This window comes from Babylonia areolata, chromosome 19 (assembly GCF_041734735.1).
Source record: "Babylonia areolata isolate BAREFJ2019XMU chromosome 19, ASM4173473v1, whole genome shotgun sequence".
Taxonomy (NCBI): Eukaryota; Metazoa; Mollusca; class Gastropoda; order Neogastropoda; family Buccinidae; genus Babylonia; species Babylonia areolata.
The window spans coordinates 24,413,605-24,436,389 of NC_134894.1; the positions used below are offsets into that span (position 1 = coordinate 24,413,605).

Sequence of the window (22,785 nt, forward strand, 5' to 3'; positions counted from 1 at the left end):
CGCTCAGAGCCCTGTTTAGAGAATAGGAGCTATATAAGTTCACATTAAAACAACACACACACACACACACACACGCACGCACACACACACACACACACACACACACACACACACACACACGCGCGCGCGCGCGCATACAATCGAGCCATTGGACTTTGTTACGGGGCCATACCAACATAGTTTTCAAGTCTTAACTGATGGCAGCAGATCGTTATGTGGCTCACTATGCTGCTTGGCGCACTTCATTATTTATGATAGTCAAGTACAAACGCAAACGACATATTTCCTCCCACAAAAATAATGATAAAACTGGGCCTTCTTACTTTTACTTTCGGTTTCACCAAGTGTCATGGGGGGGATGTCCCATCACTGGCCTTAACTCTGAGGGTAAAGGAAGGCGGGCAAGTCTTCACCAATGAGAGTTTAGCGTCTTGGTTCTCAGTTGTAAACAACTATCTACCCAACTACGAGTTCTCTGCAAAAAGTGACAGATTGCTGCAAAGATTTAGTGAAAGACAACATTTGCATTGTGTCTAGCCGTGGAGCGTGCTTGTGCAGTGTGTATGACACGGTGCTAGTATCTGTTGAAGTTTGCTAGAAGTACGGCATAGGTTAATTTAGCAAATATGGAGGTTGGCAGCGAAAACCCGATTCAAGATGGCGAGATGGCTGAAGATATGAATGGGGACGATTCGGTGGGTGATGTTGACGGCGGCACTGGCACGGACAGTGTGGGTGACAGACCAATGCGAAAAGCAAAGCGACTTTTGACGAGGCAGTCTTCAGGAGGCGACGGTTCCAACACTAGTAGCGCTCAACTGAACAAAAAGATTCCTTTTAACAAAAACAGTCGCAAATCACGGGATGGGAGAGGAAGAGGGTTGCCAAAGAAAGGTCAGCACACTAATTATATTGTAAATATTCGTGGTTTTATATGCTTGAAAGGTATTTAATACTCTCCTAAATTGCATTGCACAATACATTGTCTGATTTTGCAGGGAACATTTAATGCGTTGGATGCATTGTTACAATATGTGCAACGTTATCTCATTCGCGCTCCGGGGACCACGTGTCCATGTTACCGCCATATTGATGTTCCTCTGCTTTCATTTTCAGTGCAATCGAAAAATGCAAAAATTTAATTAAAAAAAATTCTGTCACAGAACTTTATTAAGGTTTTGATATGTGAATATGTGTGTTGAGGTACATCAAAGACAAATTGTAAAATGTACATGGTGTTAAAAACGGGGAGTCGAGAGCAGTCACGCATGTGCACGAATAGAAACACAATTTGCCAAACACCAAAACAAAATGCTGGAGTCATAGCACAGACTCGTACTGGAGGCTTTTTAACCAGAAGTGATCAGTTGATTCCCTTTAATTGGAATATTTGATAAATAGAACTTTCAAGTGATCGTGTCATGCTCATTACAAAGGAAAGCTGGTATATATATATATTTTATGGTGGAAAGACAAAAAGTGGGTAAAGCACTGGACATGTATTTAAAAACAGAGAGTACTGGGTTCAGTTTTGGTGTCAGAGCCTTGCCGGTTAAGGGTGATTTTTCAGGTTTCATGGCTCAACAGAAAAGTCAATCTGCTGGTGCCTGAACCCCCTTTGAGAATTTACACATGCAGAAAAAAGTATCATGCATATTGAAGATTATCATATCTACATCAGTTCAGATATGATGGGTTAAGCCTAAGGAAACACAGAACTTTATTTATACCCAGCATGCACCAGCCACTGTAAGAATCAGCAGCATGTTGTTGGCGGTGGTAATGTGAAGAAAAAAAGATTCCTTCACACTTTGACATCAATTCAGAATTAAATTATAACATTTAACATATAAACAGGCTTCTGTATTAGTACATATTTTTCCGCAGTGGTTGATACATCCTCTATGTATATCATTGCATGGAAAAAAAAAAAGACAAAAAACTTCAAAAATGAAACTATTCAGTATTATTTATTTGGAAGAAAATCTACTGCAGAGGATGCCCCCCAAAGTCTCATCACTCAGCTGTTACCTTCATGACATCTCAGAGTGAACATTTCCCTGTGTAGACTGAGCTGCGAGCAGGTGGCTGGGCTTATGTCCCCCAAAGTCTCATCACTCAGCTGTCAGTTTCATCTTAGAGTTAACATTTCCCAGTATAGACTGTGCAGTTGGCTGGGCTGTTTTTAAGCAATGATAATAATGATAATAATAATAGTATCTGCTTCAGAGTCCAGTTGCTGGAAAAAGTGTTGTGTTAATTCTCACCAGCTGTCAACTTATTTGAAAATATGAAGACTGCTAGTCTGCTAATCTTGCATTGACTAGAAATGTTGTCATTTTCATTTGCTGCATTGGCCACTGTCAGTGTTTTCCCTCATTTCCTGCTATTCAGTCAGTGATACACAACTGGCCAAAACATACACAATTTATGTATGTGCATGTAAATTGTAATTATAAATAATTCAGAAGGGGGAAAATAAAACCGATCAGTTTCTTATTCTCAAGCACATCAAAGGAGAGCTGTAACAAAAGCATTTGACATTGTAGACTAAGTCCAAAAGTAGAGCAGCTAATACTCGCTTGTCAGTTTTAAAATCTAGTTTGTCATCATGGATTTATTATTTTTGTTTGTTTCAAACTGAATTAATCAGAGAATTTTGATAGCCACATCATCCCCCCATCCCTCACACACACACACACACACACACACACACACACACACACACACACACACACACACACACACACACACACACACACACACACACACACACACACACACACAGAGGAAACACACACACACACAGAGGAAACACACACACACACACACACACACACACACACACACACACACACTCTCACACACTGGAGACTTACAGCAGCACAAGTGCAGTGGTATGTATAAATTTAACTGTAATTTTTGATCACACACACACACACACACACACACAGATATGTTGTGTTGATGGAGAGCTGGGGGTGGCCCAGGTGGTGGTGGTGGAAAAGGAACGTGGGGAAAACCAGGAGAAGAGCTGGATGCAGATGGAAATGCCATGGATTCACATGATCCCAACTATGACTCCGATTCACAGGTTAGTAGACTGGTGAGATGTCTTGGGCATGCCTCACTTTGGTCATTTGTTAATGCTACAATGTTAGTTCATTAGAACATATTGAGCTCCAAACTTTACAATATGGATATATATATATATATATATATATATATATATATATATATATATATATATATATATATATATGATCATTTTTTTCACTTGCTAGCATGATAACTATTCCATAAAATATAGACATGTCTCTGTAATCACCAGTATCATTCTAAAATCAAAATCATATGGTCCTTCGGTTATTTTGGAAGACCTTAAAGTAAACAAAGTCAGAAATTGTTCAGAGATACTTAATACAATTTTTGAATTTGAATGAGCCAAGACAGTTTCATTTTTACTGCTATTTTGATAAGTGATGGACTTTTTATCTAAGTTAAGTATTGTCTGCATGGATTAATTAGCATCAAAGCATATCTCCCTTTTGATGCTTACCCTCTGTTGTTGGTTTTTTTGTTGTGATAAAAAAGTAAATGATATTCAAAGGTTTGTTTTGGACATTTTTACAGTGCTGTGAATAGTGATCTTCATTGTAAGAAATTGCACAGGAGAAATAATTTAGTTTGGTTTTGATTTTTGTATTAAAAACTTTTTTTTACACCCTTTTTAATGAAAAAACCCCAACATCTTTCTATCATCTGTGTTGTTTCCAGTCCATTCACCTCAAATTTTCATTGATATTCTCTCCATGTGTGTCTCTCTGTTACGGTTTTTAATTACACATATATCACCGATTTTGGGGCGATGAAATAGGTTATACTAAGTAATTAACTTATGATTTAAACCAAATTCTTAAAGTTACTGATCAGATTGGAATGGTGAATACTAGTCATGTCTCGAATTGTGGTAATAAATGATGGAGATGAATGCTTGCTTTAATTTTAGTTTACTTATCTCTGTTCCGGAGTTCAAGACTACAGACTGTGTATTTTGTGATGTTTTGTCTTCATTATAGTTTCTGAGACGTGCTAGTGCCATGTGTGTTTCAGGATGAAAACATCGCCTTTGAACAGATCTGTCCTGAGATGACAACGGAGGACTTTGAGAAGTTCTTTGAACCTATGATAATGGAGTACTTTGAGCATGGCGACACTAAAGATGTCCTTGTGAGTTGGTAATTGTGTGTGTGTGTGTGTGTGTGTGTGTGTGCAGGTGTGTGTGGCTTTGCACTCTGAAGCTTTATTATTCAGGCTTCTTGTCAGCTGAATATGTAGATTTTTGATTCCCTGTTGGTTGAGATATTTGATTGACTAATGCCTGTCCACACACAAACACAGACTGTACATAACAAACATAGAGAATGTACACATAGATCCACCATAGGCATGCGTATGCACACACACAAACATGCATGCATGCATGTACACACAATTTTAGTCATGTTACAACTTTTTCTAGGAGGAGTAGAAAACAGATATTTTTATTTTATGTTTCAGCCATGTGAATGCACATTCGTTTGTGAATGTATGAATGTATCCATATGTATGTGGATATGCACAAGTTTACGGAATGTGGCCCATTTTTATACTTATTTTATTTAATCCATTTGCCATCTTTCAGTTTTGTTATATATGTTGATATGCATATTGCTGTGTTTTGTTATTTATGTCATTGCATTTTACTGTATAACTTTATACATATACCTATGGCAGGCTTTCAAAGCCTGACAGGGTCTATCTGCTCACCCTTACATTAAAATTTTTTTAAATTCAGTTTTAAGCAGATGTGTAGAATATACTTGGATCATTCCACACGCTTTAGCGCCTCATTGAAACTGTGCAGGAGGAGCTGAGTGACGTGAACATTGAGCACCTGAAGCGCAGGATGGTGGAGTTTCTTATCAGCAAGGCTCTGGACCACAAGGACCACCACCGGGAGCTGACGTCTGTGCTGATCTCTGACCTGTATGGCAAGGTGCTCAACACCGATCACCTGATGGAGGGCTTTGATGACGTCCTCACACGCCTGTCAGACCTGGTCATTGATACCCCTGATGCATCCACGGTAAGAAACAGATGAGAGTTCAGTTTAGTTCAGTTACTCTAAGAGGCGTCACTGCTTTCAGACAAATCCATGTATGCTACACAACATCTGCTAAGCAGATGTCTGACCAGCAGTGTAACCAATGTGCTAAGACAGGGACCAAGATGAAACAAAGTTTTTTAAAAAAGGAATTTTTCATGAGAGTAGTGGAGTGAACACAACTGGGTTTTTAAAAAAATATCCAGCCAGACAAAAGAAAAACACACAACAAACAAACAGTAACATGAACATAAACAAAATGAGAGTAGTGTGCGTGTGCACGTCTGTACAGGTGTAACTACAGGTTCTTGCATAATTTGAAGAAAATGTCGGAAGATATTTCAAAATGCAGTTTATTCATATGGATAAACCAAAGAAATCTGTTGAGTCAGCTTCACCTGCAGGAATTTTGGTGTGAAGTTACCTTCACTTACTGAAAACGAATAAAATATTCATATCACAAAATAATATGATTGTGCATGTTGTTGCACATGCGTTGTGTGTAATTAGAGGAGATTTTCAGGTGATTAGCAGTGTACAATATATTTTTGTCACTAGATCATAACTATTTCAAAAACAAAAACGTTAAAGATAAACTCATGCTTCTATTTATTTTGATAGTTTTTTTTCTTTAGATTGCTAAATGACATAATTTCTGATGAAAAACGCTATCAAGTTAAAGTTTATTCATTTCTGGACTAAAAAAAACCCAACCCATTTATTTTCATGGTTAGTGCTTGATTTTACCACAGACATGGTTAATTTGAGAACTGGCATGTTTCAGTGTTCAACGCTGTTTCCAAATTTGGATCATATGTCATGTATTATGTTTTTGGTGGCATTATTTAACATTTTGAATTGTGGATTTGTGTTCCGTTTTGTTTGTATTCTTTTTTTAAAAAGTGTTTTTAGTTCTCTGTTTTAATTTAGATTGTTTATGGATGCATGTCTATATTTCTAACAGGTGGTTGGGAAGTTCATTGCTAGAGCTGTTGCTGATGACTGCTTGCCACCCAAGTATGTTGTGAGGCACAAAGCTGAAGACGTCAGTTGTCCTCACACCAAGTGAGTGTTTCTGCTACAGCTCATATCATTAGTAGTTTGGTTAGAGATTGGAGTACCGTAAAGTTCGGTCTATTGAGGGCACTGGTATGTAAGCCGCACCCACTAAATTTTGGAAAAAATTGAACTTTATACATACATAAGCCGCACTGGCTTATAAGCCACACTTATTTCTGGTACTGGAACACATACTGATACTACAGAAAAGCTGTCAATACTGTAGGTTATGAAATAAACACAAGCGGGAACAACACAAAGAAAAGCAAGTGAAAATACTGCTAGTGCCACAAAAAAACAAAACAAAACAAAACAAAAAAAACCACAACGAAAATAAGATCCATAATTTAGGGATAGTCACATTTATTCAACGTCATCCTGCTCACTGAATCCACTGAAATCTTCGTCTTCAGTGTCCGAGTTGAAGAGAACCAGCACAGCTCCCTCCGCCATCTTGTCACTGACTTCAGCCTCGCTTTCACTTCATGAACATGAAGGTGGAGGTCACTGCTGGTTCGTGGCTTGCACTATTGACTGCTAGGTCGATCACCTTCAATTTGAAGGCTGCATCATAGGCATAACATCACGTTTTCGGCATGATGAGGGTGTACACTTGAGCAGAGTAGAACTGAATGCTGATCTGAAGGCTTTAATGTGTGTGGATTTGATTTATAAAACGTGAACAGTTAGCACACTATCCTGAAGCTCATCCAAAAATTCATGGACAGAAATCATGATTTTTGGTGAGTTGAAGGGCAGTTAAGAATAGACGAGAACGTGACACTCTTGGGATCGTTAAAATCCTCAAATTAGCCACATAGGTTGAAGCTGGAGTAAAACGTCGCGACTTATGGACCGAATTTTACAGTAATATAATCCTGTCTTCATCGAAGTCAGATACCTTTTAATGTTTGTCTTCATGTGCTTGCGAGTATACAGGGGGCACTCTCATTTTTTGTCACCCACCTCTTTCTCATCACACACACACAGATGCATGGACACACACATGCAGAGGCTGGATGGAGGGACAGACTGACTGACACATACACACCCTACATACATGAGTGCACAATGAAATAGACAAAACACACCAGCATATTTTTTATTTTATTTTATCCCCCTGTCTTTTACTCTTATTTGTTCTGTTTGTAGCAAGTAGTACTTTTACAGGTAACTTTCAATAACACTGCATCTTTTACTCGCATATTGATTATTCATTTTCTATTTTCAGTATAGGTAAGATCAAGTCTACATCATAGTATCAGTGGGTTGGCAAATAAAAAGTAAAAGCGTTAAAAGAAAATAGTTAAGAAAGAGGATGATATCATTATATGTAAGTGTTGAAAGTTGCACACCCAGAACCCCAGTATTGACAAGCTGCGTTGGAATGGTGTGTGCAGAAAAGCAGCAGAGCAGGCGGATGTATTGCTGAACCAGAAGCACGGCATTGTCAGACTGGACAATATCTGGGGCACTGGGGGCGGCATCCGTCCCGTCAAACAGCTCATTAAAAAGGTGAGAGTAACACAGTTTTTCAGGTTGTATGGTAACTTAACACTTTGTACCCCCCGTTCTGATTTATCCAAAAGACATGAATGCTATAGCAAGATGTCTTTATATATGCTTCCCTTGGAAAGAGTATGGATATTGCTGTACTGCAGTAGCCATGTTCAGTTTCGCTTTCTCAGTCAGCTATATGATCAGTCGTTGCTCTCAGCTTATTGGCTTTAGCCTCCATGTTTTGGCTGTATCTTTTCAGTGGGACTGAACATGTTTTCAATGACATTGTGTGTGTTTTGTGTATGAAGTAAGGCTTCAACATGTCACTCAGCTGTTGTAGGACTGGTCCACAGAAACTATGATGCAGCTGCACTGATGTGATACAAAGTGTTAAATTACAGTAGTGAGTATGCGCCCTCATGTTTTTGACTCACTTGTGTACACTTGTGCTGGATTCTCACCCGAGTTTCCTGAGTTCCATCCCCAGTTCCGATGAAATGATCATTAGATGGGAGAGAGGTGAGTACTGGGTGGGGTGGGGAGTGGTGCGTCTGGGTGATTATTCATTCTTTTTGTTGTTTGTGTGCTGTTTGTATTTGTTCTTAATCTGCATGCCTTAACATATGGTTGTGCATGTATTTAATTATGTATATATGTTTGTGTGTGTGTGTGTGTGTGTGTGTGTGTGTGTGCAGGCAAGTGTGTGTTAGACCTCTTTGTGTGTATATTGGTGGGGATGAGATTTGGGGGGTGGGTGTACTTACAGATGGGTTTGTGTGCGTGCCATTGTGCTTTTTATATATTGGGCATTGTTTAACTTTTTGTGTTAGTTTTACTACTTCTACTAATAATAGTGGCAGTAATGATGTGTTCAGATTGTGCTCCTGCTGAAAGAGTACCTGTCCTCCAGTGACATCAAGGAGGCCACACTGTGCCTGACACAGCTCAATGTGCCCCACTTCCACCATGAAGTGGTCTATGAGGTAATGCGGTCAGCATGGGACTCTGTGTGTGTGTGTGTGTCTGTTTGTGTGTGTGAAAGTGAATCCAGATTTCAGAGTCACTTTCAAAATTAAGATAATTTATTTTGATGTATGCAGATATTTGATGTTGTTGCTGGAGTATTTTTTCCAATACAGTATTTCTTCATGCACTTTTTACTTTCTTCTCTCTTGCAATCTCTACATTTGTTTCCTGTCTCACACAGAATAAAATGTAAGATTTGCACTGTGTGTCAGAATTCCACAACTCTACCCCATCCTATTTATTTATTTCTTATTGACAGCTTGCTGTAGCACGTATTCTTGAAGCTCTGTGCGCTCCTATCTGTGACTGCCCCCTCCTGTACACTCCGCGTCACTCTGTACAATCAGCAACAAATCCACTCCGTTTCTGCGTTCCTAGATTCAAACACTCCACAGGTGGCTGCTCTTTCCCTGTCTGTGGACCTTACAATCAGATTTATCTGTCTCATCTGCTTCATAAAATCCTGCACAGCTTTTTCATCTTGTGCCCAAGACCTATCATTCCAAAATAGCTCCTCCTTGCCCTTCCATGTTTGTACCCATATTTTCTTTAGCTTTCTGTCTGCATGTGTTGGTAAGTTTTCTTTCATCTTTTTGTTTCAGAGGTATGGTTGTGTGTAAAAGTTTTATTTTGTTTCTGCTCAAGATAAGCGCTATATGAGTACATAATTTTTATGATTATGAGTATGTAATTTGCCCCCAGGCCACAGTGATAGTGCTGGAGGATTCCCATGAGCGAGCTGCTGAGATGATGGCCAAGTTCCTCAAGTCCTTGGCTGATGCTGTCATCATCACTCCTGAGCAGTTCAAACAGGTACTGACATTGGCTTTGACACTCCAGTGTGTGCATTATCATTGTATTGCAGTGTATTTTATTACACAGCCATTTTACTGTCTCAATGGATTTTATTTTTCAGAATTTTATTTTGCCATAGGTTCTTTTTACATGCGTAAAGTGATTGCTGCACAGGGGACCTTGGTCTATTATCTCATCCGACTGACTAGCACCCAGACCATCAGTCAAGGTCCAGTGGCAGGGGTGGGGTGGGACGGGGGGTAAAAATCCTGATCAATATTTGGGACTCGGGTCCATGGACACTCTCTTGCTAATTGGGTGTAGTAGCAATAGCTACGCCTCTGCTGTGGGAGTCTGCATGCATGTTCTGAAGTGTGTGTGTGTGTGCATATGTGTACACCTCATACAGTTTTTGTGCACGTTTAGGATTATACCATAGTCTTTGAATAACTTCTTTTGAAGTCCAAGACATTCCCCGGTGTGTTTTCTTGAGTGTATGTTGTATGTTGCAAATGTGCAAAATGGTGGAATGAATAGGGAATTTTATTCTGGAATATCAGAAATGTATGGAAAAGCTAAAATTTCAGTTGGTGATGAATAAAATGGATGCACACTTAGATACTTTGAGGCAGAGGATGAGTTTACCTGATTTTTGCCCGTTCTTGTGTGTAGTCCCAGTCTTCCCATTTAAGCCCATAGCACACTCAACTCTGGCTAGGAGTTGGCTGCGGGTCGAAAAACCCGCCTCCGCTTGGATTCGAACCTGCGTCCTCCCAGTTGTCAGTCTGCGACGCTAACCACTTCGTCACGGCGGCTGGTATATATCTAATCTTTCAGTGACTCTAATGTCTTAACTTTCATTCTGACCTTCATCATATAATTGCTACACTCACTAGTGAATGGCAAGGGTGATATTTGAACAATAAGCATAATGCACAGAGCAGCAAGTCTGCTCTTGAAACTGTCTAGTGTTTGTGCATTCACAACGGAAAAGTATTTTTTCTCAGCGATTCCAGTTAGTGTATGATGCACTGGAATTGCACTAGAGTGTGTTGCTGCACTAATTCACTCCACTGTTACGTTGTTGTTTTTTTGTTCACAGGGATTCCAGCGTGTGTATGACAGCATGCCAGACCTGTGTCTGGACGTGCCCAATGCCTACCAGCTGCTGGAGTCGTTTGCTGCCCTGTGCCACAAGGAAGGCTTCTTGTCGGACGCCATGCTCAAAGACATACCTCAGAGGTGAGCAATGGGGTGGGCATGTAACTGTGTTCCTCTTCACATTCTTTAACCTTAAGCATGCCTACGGCGACGAGAGTCTGTGTGTGTGTGTGTGTGTGTATGTGTGTTTGTATATTCCCACCACCCTGTTTACACAGTTCTTACGCAGAAGAAGAGGAAAAAAATAGAAAACACCTTGACTGGTTTAGCTGACAATATAAAGCTTGGTGGTTTTATCAGTCCTGCAGCCAGCAGCGATGGTAGTTGCCAAGCTTCAAGGTGTTCAAATTTCCCACTGATATTAATTAATTTCTGACAGCCTTGACACCCAATTAGTCATGCCTTTGGTTTCAGAATGAGGATTCAGCCATTTGCTTTTTATTGTGATAGATTTTGTTGGAGTTTTTTCAAGTTCTAAAGAAATTTTTGGGGTGAATTTCGGACGCGGGTCAAGATATTGCATCCGCAGTTGGAGATTTTAGCATTCTTCCTCAATGATGAATCTGGCGATATTTTAAAAGTTTTTTTGCCAGAATATCTGTGACAAATGGAAGATGATGGTGAAGTGAATGTGTGGGTGTCAGACTTTTCAGCAATGTTGACAAAAACTGTGCTCAGTGGATATGACGGGTGTGCCATTATGATAGTCGAAGGGTCAGAGTGTTGGTTTTTCTCCTGAGTTTTCTACATTCAGTCCTGGGGTTCAGAAGTGTCTTGTCTGTGTACCAAGACTGTGCTTCAAGAATAAGGCAGAAAAAGAACATATGCACCTCTCAGCTCAAACTATCAAGTGAACACTGACTGTTGTTTATTACTTTATTTTTTACCACCAACAGACGAAACTGTATAGCATGTAATCTGTTTCTGCATGATTTTCAGTGTTTGTCCTAATCATATACATCGTCAATGCTGATGTTGAAATGTTAATGGAATATGCAGATAGTGTCATGCTCAAAGCCAGTTATGGAAAATAATCTGAATTAGTCTGGCTGTAGAGGAAACAGTACGATGATGTTTTATTTTTATTTTTATTTTTTTAAGTTTTTGATTTAGCTTTTTGAAAATTTGTTTTCAGCATGAAGTAAAAAATAAAGAAGAAGCATTGCTTCCTGTGTAAGCCAAAGTCATATGTGTGCTTATGTCATCTGCATTGCAGACATTTGATTGTTATTTGTTGCTTCTGTGTGTGTGTTTATATCGCTTTATGTGTGGGTGGTGCTCACAACCGAAGTGTAGATTTTGCATTAACTATTTGCTTGCTTATTTGTGTGTGCCTTGTGTATTTTTTTTTTTTTTAAGGTTTCTTGACATTTATTCTATTCTGTTCTACCCATCTTATAAAATAATTTCAAGTGCATGAGTGGGTGTATTTCGGTATTATAGTGATATCTATATGGGTATTTATGTGATATTTTCCCTTTTGTCTTTTACATTGTTTGGTTATGGAAACACGCACTTAGGTGAAGTGGCCCCTGGGTGCAAACTTGTCTCTAATTTGAGGACTACAAAAACTAGGCAGTATATTCTGACCTTTATTTGGAAACTGTATTTAAACTGTATCTTTGTAAATTGTGTGCTTTGGAAAAATAAATTTAAGAAAAGGTAAAAAATAACAATAAAAACAACACTCTCACCCAATGCGAGAGGTGCACACATAATTTCATTTAACCATACAGTCAGTGTGCTTAAAAGTGTTGATGCTGTGCAGGGGCCGTAAGAGGTTCGTGTCGGAAGGCGACGGAGGGCAGGTGAAGGCCACATCATCCTAAGGAATGGTGCTGCAAGACACAAGACAGTGTGATGGGTGGAGTGGCCATCGGCCTGAGTCAGGACGACGACAGCTTTGCCATGATCTCCATTCCTGTTGGGACGATCCAACTGTCCACATGTGTATGGAGCCTAGGAATGCGTAGTATTTATGTACTGTGCTGTGGCGTCAGTTGTGTGTGTAACAAAGACCAGAAGAAAAGAGGTGGAAAGTTTTTCTTCAGTCTTTCAATTTTTTGGTGGGCATTACGGCTGGTTTGTCTCAGCACGAAGCATTCAGCCTCATAGCATGATGTGAATGTGAAAACTGAATTGTAGTGGTGGTTTTCATTTTTTATTTTCATGTACTTGTGTGGTTGTTGTGTTTGTTTGCTTGATATTTTTTGTTTTGTTTGTTTCATGAACTGAAACAGCCTTATGTCTGAAAGGAAATATCAAACTTTACCACACAAAACTTTTTTGCCACACCAAACTGCCACATTTTATTTTCTGTGATTTTAAAGTTTTTGTTTTTTTGAAAATCTTTTTAAAAACTGTACTTCCATCAGTATAAAGAGAACTCCCAGCCCACTGCCTCCCCTCGCCCCCTTTCCAGCTTCTTGTTTTGATTATCCAGCATGCAGATGTATGATAAAAAGAGAAAAAAGTATGGATTTTGTCAGACAAATGCATTCTGTGTGCACATTTCTGGCCCAGCTGTGATTAGTTCCCTTACCAGTTGTATCAGTGCTATGGTAAAAAGAAAGGAATATCGCATAAGTATGGGTTTTTTTTTTCATATGTTAACATTATGAATGAAAATCCTCTTGCTTTGTTGGGAAAATCTGCGTCAGTAAAAACACTGGCGCCAAGACAGTGTATATGAAACAGGTTAACAATCGGCCCTGGACCTTGAGAGTGAAAGTTAGGTCATTAATCCTCAGTCGTCTCATAGGAAAGGATGCAACAGGGACAGAGAGCAGGATCAAATGTAAATTTATGTTATTATGAAGAAAGCTTTTGTTTTTCCTTCATTTTAAAGAGAAAGTACAAAAGTTGAGTTCATTTGAAAGCACAAATTAAAGCAGTGAGATGGGCAGTTTGAGAATTGAAAAAAAAGTTTTTAGATACACGGAGGAGCCCCAGTGAACACTGATTGAAAAGGAGGGCGAGGAAATAATTTGGATGACAGGGCTGTGGGATGGTTGGGGATGGGTTGTTCATTGAAAATCATTTCTGTTGCTTGCTGTAAATGAAAGTTTGGTATAGTTTGTGGTGAAGGGTCTTTGGTCTCCCTTTGTGCTTATAGCACAAATGTGTATATGGGTTATCTGGTTTTAGGTCTGTTGGGTTTTGGGTTGAAACAAAGCTGAAGATGATTTTACGTCTTCATTACCTTTTCAATGACTATGTGATGTGCATTTGGCTGTGTTGTTGTTTCATTTTCTTTAGGAATTAAGGTTCTTTATGTTTCATTTAAACTCCAGTTTTTAGTTTTTGAAATCTTGACTGAGTTTGTACAAATCATTTGTGAGAGCGGAAAATGCACACTGCCAAAATTCTGTATCACCGAAACTGGTTTAGTGAGAATGTTTGTGAGAGAAAGTCAGTGAAAAGTGTTTTTATTTTCTTCTTAAACCTGTATGTTTTTGCCTTTGTACATTTAACCTTTCCCGTACGTCGCTTAAAATTTTGCGCGCCGTACATCGTGGGTGTACAGACACCCATGCTTTCTATGAAGGAAAGACTCCTTGCCTTACGTTGTTGGTGCACAGCTACCCATGGTCTCTGTGTAGGAACTAATCCGTTGCAGTACGTTGTGGGTGTACAGCAACCCATGGTCTCTGTGTAGGAACTTATCCGTTGCAGTACGTTGTGGGTGTACAGCAACCCATGGTCTCTGTGTAGGAACTAATCCGTTGCAGTACGTAGTGGGTGTACAGCTACCCATGGTTTCTGTATAGGAACTTACCCTTCCCGTACGTCATGGGTGTACAGCAACCCATGTTGTCTGTATAGGAACTTACCCTTCCCGTACGTCGTTGGTGTGCAGCAACCCATGGTGTCTGTATAGGAACTTACCCTTCCCGTATGTCGTGGGTGCACAGTAACCCATAGCCACACTCTTTTCGTCTGCCCCTGCGACTGATAATTATTAAAGGCCCATTTCAGTCTGATCTGTTCTGTACGTGTTGATGGCAGCTGTCTTGTGCCAAACATTATGTATTACTTAGATCTGACTGAGTCAGTTCTCAGTCATTCAGATGGAATCTAGCATGCTTTGAATTAAAAACAACAAAGCAAATGCGCTTTATATCAACAACGAACAAACAGTGATTCACTTCTGCCCTTTGGAGCGTACCGATGTTCTCATGGCCCAGCAACACACACACTGATATATACGAGTGTACATGGGCACCCCTACCCGACACACACACATGCCGCCTGTGCACATATGCACACACACACACACACACAAACACGCAGGCAATCTCTGTCCCTGTCTAGCCACACTGTTGAACGAAAAACCGCAACATTTGACAAATGCTCTCTGTGTGTATGTGTGTGATGAAATTATGCCAGCTGATGATGCAGTGATACATTTGGTGGCTGCAGCTTGTAGATGTTACTTAGATCAGGGATCTTTTGGTGAAGTACAAAAGATGCATCTCCATTACGAAGAGAAATTTTTTTTTTTTTTTTTTGGTTTTGTATCAGATTTTAGGCTTACAGGAAACACTGTTTTTTTCTTCTTTGTGTGTTTATGTATACCCCCCCCCCCCTTTTTTTTTCATGGGCAGGTCTCCTTTGTTTCTGATTGGAATAAGAATTAACATTTCTATATCAACTAGATTCGGATCAATGAATTTCAGACATACAATGATAATAATCTAGTACTCAAAACAGGCTTTTCCAACTGGATGAAAATAGCCGGTACCAATTGGTTCTGATGAGTTTCAGTTACAAGAAAAACAATTCATTCAAAATTGTATTTAAATTAGTTCTTATATCTAGTACAATGAATATCCATTTTGGAGTTCAGTTTCAGAGTAAAACCGCAGACTTGAACAAGGATATGATACAACAGATGAAAAGGCCTGATCTCGGTGGCACCAAATCCGAATGGTGGGCAAGGAGCATTTTCACACCAGCGCCTCTCTCTCTCTCGCTCTCCCTCTCTCTAGCGGGCACGAGTGACATCACATAAACAACGCATGGCGTGCAAGGCTTGTTGTTTGCAAGTATGGATGGCACCACACCCACGATGTACGGTGTGCAAAATTTATTCTTTGAGAGTATGGGTGTGCACACACCCAAGACATACTGGGACGTTTATTGTATATTTCTTTGTTGTTTATGGATAAAACAAAATAATTTTCGGTTGATATGTAGTATGATACATTACAAAGTAAGTCATGAAATTTAATGGAAGTGGCTTCAAAATTATTTGAGTTACAGTCCAAAAACCATGTGTGTGGGTGTGAGTACACCCATAACGTACGGGAAAGGTTAATAAGACTCTCAGCGCCATTTGACTGTTAACCTGTTTGCAAACTGTTTATCTTTGTGCAGCTCAGATATGTCACAATGTTGTCTGCTCAAATGTTTTTTCTCAGTGTATTTTCCACCTATGCTGAAAGTGCAATGCAGAAAGTTCATGACATTTTTCTTCTTTTCCCCAGTGTTTGTTTAGTGGCTTGTTTGAAAAAATTGCTTTAAAAAAAGGACAGAAAAAAGGTGTAATGATATGTTATTGACTGAAATTAGTTAAGCTGCAAAGAGATTTGAGCTAGGTCATGCAGGAAACTTGGTCAGTTGCTAAGAGATTTATTCAAGGTCACAAGTGATCTCTGTGTGTGTTTGTGTGTAGACCCTTCCCTTCTTTCATCTTGGCTATACTGCCGGTTTTTTTTTTTTTTTGCTGCCCTGTTTCAGTGGCATTACTCCCATGCCACTCATTCAGAGTCCCCCATACACTGCCACACTCGGATTCATCTGCACAGTCTCAGTGCACAGGGAGCCATTGATTTCAGGTCACCAGGCCACTCATCTGAGGAGACCCTGCACTGCTGCTGAGCCTTTTCAGTGGTGTTAGTGGTACCTGTTCTGACTTTACAAAAACATACACAGGACATCACCAACTACTCAACTGATGGCAATAATTGCTTAGCTGTGGAGACTGTCACCAGGTCCCTCTATTGACAATCCTTGAATCTGCTGACTGTGAAGACTTTGATAGGACTCATCCCAAGCATGGACGTAGAGGGGGATTGAAACTGAGGTCACCATGAGAGCAGGCCATGAATGGCTACAGAACTGGGGACCCTTTATTTTTTTTTCTATATTGATAATGAATCTGGACGATGACACTGCCATTCTTCTTCCTTTCACAAACCCCAAATCCCCTCCTCTGTGTCAGACATTTCTGATGGTGTGTGTATTTTTCACATTTGACATTGTTCAGCGATTGTTCTATTCGTAGCACACAGTTTTTATGTGTGGTTATTTCACAAGAATTTATAGAAAAAACCCCCAAATGGACCAATAAAAAAAAAAGAGAATGAAAAGGTGCCATAGTTATTGAGCAAACTTCTGTACTCTTTTTGCTTTTAGTAAGTGGTTAATGTTTCAGTGCTTTGTTTTTCCTAGAATTTCTGGTCAGTTCATTTTTGCATGTTTCTCTTCATAGTCTCGGTGACTTCATGCATTAAGAAAATGCAAAATATCATTGTCATAGTTTGTGAAAAATCTGGAATGCTTCTCTGCAGCTGTGTTTTGAATTGGATGTAAAGCAGCATTTTACAAATTCATATATTATCTTGTTTTTGAGTAGAGCACAACTCCAGTATGAGTGGTGTTGCATTATTTGAAGTGCATGTTCACAAATCTATTTGAAGCCTTTGGTATACAGCATGTTTGTATAGAGTTATTGAATTGATGTCATGATTGTTTCAATGTCATCAGACAGAAAAAACGTCTGTGACATGTCTTGAAGATTTCGACACAGATCTGTATTATATTCATTTGATGAATGATTATTATTATTTTTTTTTTCAATGATTTCTTTGTCATTTCTTTTTACAATACCTAATAGTACAGCTTTGTGCAGACATTTTGGTATTTTGTAACCTTTTTTTTTCATCTCTTTTGAATATCAGTACTTAAAAGATAACATTACCCTTTAGTTTTTCACTGTCAGCAGCATCTCAGATCTCCAGTGCAGAATGAAAGATACTGTCCAGACATTTCAAAAATTTAAAAAGGAAAAAAAAAAAAGAAGAAAGAATGAAAAGAAAGGATAGTGGTGTAAATGAAGCCTTTTTTGGTAGCAAGTCTTAGCATTGTTCGTGGGTAAATTGAGTTTGATTTTAAATCATTTGAGTGAGTACATGGCTCAGATTTGTTACAACATATGTTTGATTTTCATTTGAAAATCCTTTATTCAAGAAAATGATTTTCCCCCTTAAGAAACAGGAGAGGGTTGTTTGGCTGTGTGAACAGTAATGTGATCAGATATTGCTTTTTGCAGTTTTAATATTGAGAGGGGGTTTAGCCTGTGTGTTTATGGAAGGAGATCTTTCGACATTGATCAAGTGATAGAGAAAAAAAACACCACCAGAAAAATCAGCAGAACGTTTTACCTGTGGAAGCCTGTGTTTTTCTGTGTGCAAGCTTCCATTCTCTTTGCTAAACTTTCCTCAGACCTACCTTTGATGTCTGAAGGTGTTCCGAGGAAAGTGAAAGTTTGCACATTTACAGATCAGGGACATTCTTTGCTATTAGCTGATTGCAGACTCGTGGGAGGGGGTTGGGAGGGAGCACATTCTTGTTTTTTATGTTCAAGGGGGATGGAGGGGGAGGATGACATAATTCATGCTTTTAAAAAGTACAAGACCTGTTCACAGGAAAACAAGTTTAACTTGCTTTTGATTACAGTGACTTGGAAGCATACTTGTTGTGTGTTACATGTATTCATTTCCTTTCCTGAAGTGAGAGTTGTGTGTTTCATCGTTGCGATGCTCTATGCATCATTATTTGTATTGCAGCTATGTAAGGTCAAAAGATCTTTATGATGTTGTATGTGGTAAAGTGTATTATTAGTTGATGAGATCTGTGCTTCTGAGAGGTCAGTGGCATAAGTTTGCGTGATAATTTGTGGACATCAGGGTCACATGTTTTGTGGTCATTTGAATGTGGCATTTTTCTCAGCCTGTATCATGATCAGATTTAATAATAATACTTTTTTATTTTTAAATAGTGTTATAATACAAGCATAAGGAAGCTCTAAGCGCTTTACAATCTAGTACCAAAAGTGAAACAAGAAAGCATATTAAAAGTAGTAGAGACAAAAAACAGAATCATTAACATTATAAAAACACAATGCATAAAACTCACAAAGTGACATACTCTCAATACTGCAACTGTTACACTCCAACACTCACACACACATGATTAAATGGCTGGGATAACAGGAGACTGTAAATCTCGAGGTGTTTTATAAGCTGGCCAAGCATGATACATTGTATAACTTAAGACAGAAATGGGAGGTTTGATACTGGTCTATGTTTTTTCAGGTTTTCGGGATCAAGACTAGCTTTCTTCAAAAGGGGACACATCAAAGCATGCTTGAAGGATTGTAGGACAACACCTGATGTCAAAGATATATTCACGATATTGGTTATAGTGTGTTAGTAATTCTTCTAAACATTGGTAAAATACAGAATGTGGGACAGGATTGAGACTGCATGATTTCTTTAGCATCTTGAGGATGACATCTTTGACCTGTTCCTTGGTATTTGTCTGGAATGTATTGAACTGTGTCCAATCAAAAAGTATCAGATTCGCCAAAATCAGCAGGAGAATCTAAACTACCTCTAATCATCTCTATTTTAGTAGTGAAATAATCAGTAAACTTATCAGCTAGATTTTCAGAAAGTATATTGCTTGGCAGAACAGTTCGGACATCCTTCCCCATCATCTGATTGGCAAGGCAAAGCGAAATGGAACTCTGGAGGAATCAGCAACAGTAATTCTGTCGCACATGTATTTCTTTTTCGCACTGTGGATCACTGAAAATTTCCAGACCAAACTGTCGCCATTTTCACTCAGCGGAGCGATGCTGCTGTTTTGCCATCTTGATTTCCAGAGATATCCAGGGTGCACAAACACGATCAAACACAACATGCATTGTGAGAGGGGCATGCTTATCAAGCAGTTCCTGGAGGGAAGTGTTGTAGAATGTGATCAGGTCACTGGTACACAGACTGGTGGCAAATACTTCAAAAACATAAGCTTTTAAAGATTAACATTTCAAGATCTGTAATTGCGTGAGTTAACATTTTTTTCTTTACAGGCTTTATGAGATTAAGATTAAACTATATCACAGAGTGGTCAGAGATGAGTTTGTCAACAAGAAGAAGATCTGTCACACTGTTCTCGTGTAGCGTATATGGATTTGTCCGAACGCAGTGACGCCTCCTTGAGCTACTGAAACTGAAACTGTTCTCACTGTTTGTTATGACCCAGTCTTCTCACTGTTTGTTATGACCCAGTCTAATGTATGATCGTGATGGTAGGTGGCAGCCTTAACAAGCTGTTGTAAACAGTGGTTTTCAAGTAATTTTTTAAGAGAAGCAACGTTTGTATCAGAAGTTGAATCAAAATGAAAATTAAAATCACCAACAATAAAAATGTTATCATGTGAGATAAAACAATCCAGCAAATCACAAAATTCATTGATAAACATTTTGTTGGAAAGTTGTTCTTTGGTGGTGGTCTATTGACTGTGAGGAATGTAACATACTGGTTCTCATAGCACAGTCAAGTTACACACACTTCAAAGGACTTAAAATCAAGGTCTTGAGTAGAAACTTGTATGCTGCAAGCTAAACTGTCCCTAAACATAACAGCAAGTCCACCATCAACACCAGTCTCTGGGAACAGATTTCAAAGTAAAAGCAGGAGGGGTCACATTAACTCTTTCCGGACGAAGGAATGCTCACGCATTCCTACACAAAACGTATTCGGTTTCGGACGAAGGAATGGAATAGCATTCTCCGAAAGTAAAATTCCATCATGCGCTGTAACATGATTTTGTGATTAGCTAAGCAGAGTGCACTATTCTGGGTCACTCCACAATCGAACAGTATGATTGGTTAGTCTGGGATGTGTGGCCTGTCTCGCACACACGCTGACAAAGTCACTGACCGGTCGTCTGCTCGCGTGCCAGCCTGTTAGCAAAGCGGCCTCTTCTCAGAATGTTGTGAAGCGAACAAGGCAGTGACGGCAATGTTTTAGGGTTGCCGAAGTACTTGAAATGCTACAAACTGAAGGGTCGGACATTGAAGAGGTGGATGATGACGAAGAAGAAAGCGAATTTTTATGCAGAAAGTGAGCATGGGTATGGTGATTCGGGGTGAAAAATTGGCAGTATTTTCTACATATGGCAAAACTGTAAAAATAAGATGAGAAATTTGATTTTTTTTTTATATGTAATAACTCAACACGTAATAAACCAGTTCTGAAAGTTTCATTTTCTTACACAGTATTTTGTATTTTTTGTAATTTTTTTCCAAACCCTTACAAATGGGCCGTCTGTGGGGAAAAGCAAGGGAGAAAATTTGTCGTCCCGAGTGAGTTAATATCACATTCATCACTGGTAGGTCTAAGCCATGTCTCGGTTAAAAAACATTAGATCATAGTTTCCTTTGATGATCATTTGAAGAAAAGCTGCGATATGCATTCACCTGGTTTCTGTATCTGTCGGGTTCAGCTTGAGTTTTTGAGTGATATGTGTTTGTATGTCTGTTATTTACTGCAGTCTTTTCAGGAAACACCCTGGAGAGCTGCTTTGATTTTAAATTTTATGTGTGAAAACTGGTTTGAGAGTGTAGAATGATACACCAAAAATGTACACAAATTGTGAACTATCCCAACTCATGTCCTGTGAAAATCATTTCAAGTGTGTAATTTCCTAGTAGAACCAGAAATTAGAATTGTGGCAATATGTAATTGTATTTGCATGTGTATAAACAGACACAGACTTTCAGACACAAGGAATGCATCAGTTCACATGGGTACCTACACACACTCAAGGGTCAGTACATTAGTATTGCTGTAGCAAAAGATGGAACACAGAAGAGAAACCACCACACAGAGTATTTTGAATGTACACATACTCCCGAAAACGCAGTATGGCTGCTTACATGGTGGGGTAAAAACAGTCATACATGTAAATGCCCATTCATGTACCTACAAGTGAACATGGGAGTTGCAGCACACGAACGAAGAAGAAGAATGCACACAGCCTGTGCCAACACAGGAGCAGCTGTGTCTTGAACAGTCTCACAAAACAGCTGCATGTTCTTACTGCCTAAAGACTGACAGATGTCACACGACTGCTGTAGTGTAAATGAGCAGAACTGGAAGACGGTGTTTGGGGCTGTGCAGAAATCTGGTGTTCGTAGAGCCCTCACTATCATTTTAAAGAGACCGGTTAACAAGGTTGGCATTTTGAAAAGAGACTGTTTGTAAATGAGTATGGCGCAGGACCTGATTAACCTTCTGTGATCAGCTGGGCTATAAGTCAAATGACTGCTGTAGGACTGTGCTGAAAAGAGTATTCGTAAAGCCCTTATCAGGATTTGGAAAAGAGACACGTCGCATGGGCTGTTAAAGAAATGAGTGTTAATGAAACCCTTACTGAATTTTTATGATACTGGTTACCAAGGTGTTTGGTATAGGGCTGTGCAGAAATTTTATTTTTATTTTTATTTAACAGCAGATGTAGGATAACATAGATCACTCCACATCGTTTGACACCTCCATGAAAGTGAAACTGATTGTTCTTAAAGCCCTTAGTCAGTTTTTGGTTTTTTGATTCAGAAAAGAGACCTGTTAAAGTGTTTGCCATTGGATATGCATTAATGATTGAATGTATGAACATCCTGGTGTGTGCTTTGAATGTAAAGGAAGTTTGGTTTTACATCCCTTTTTCTAACCTCTGTCAGGTGTTTAAATCAATTTTTTCCTGTGTGCAGTTGAGTGGACTTGAGCCCTTTTTTTGTCGCTGTGGTGGAAATGCATAATGGTCGACCACAAAAAGTGTTACAATGCAAGGATAGCTCCTTTCTTTTGAAATCTTTGTCATTGTTTCTGTTTTGGTTTACTTTACTGATATACTTATCATTGGTGTATGGTATGAAGTGCACTGAATAAATTTGAAATTCAACCTTCAGTTGTTTTTTTTTTTACTGGTGGATTTTGGTCTGACTTCAAATGGTAAACCTGTT

At 39.1% G+C, this 22,785-nt stretch overlaps 1 protein-coding gene across 1 annotated transcript; it reads left to right on the top strand.

The window, feature by feature from the left end:
- The first annotated feature begins 406 nt into the window (after positions 1-406).
- Positions 407-22,724, top strand: LOC143293560 (programmed cell death protein 4-like). The gene is made up of 10 exons (XM_076604527.1): positions 407-894; positions 2,991-3,094; positions 4,114-4,230; positions 4,907-5,128; positions 6,111-6,211; positions 7,606-7,720; positions 8,581-8,688; positions 9,434-9,544; positions 10,629-10,768; positions 12,456-22,724. The coding sequence occupies exons 1-10, from the start codon at positions 627-629 to the stop codon at positions 12,514-12,516; spliced, it is 1,347 nt and encodes a 448-aa protein (XP_076460642.1). The 5' UTR covers positions 407-626; the 3' UTR covers positions 12,517-22,724.
- The last annotated feature ends 61 nt before the right edge of the window (positions 22,725-22,785 follow it).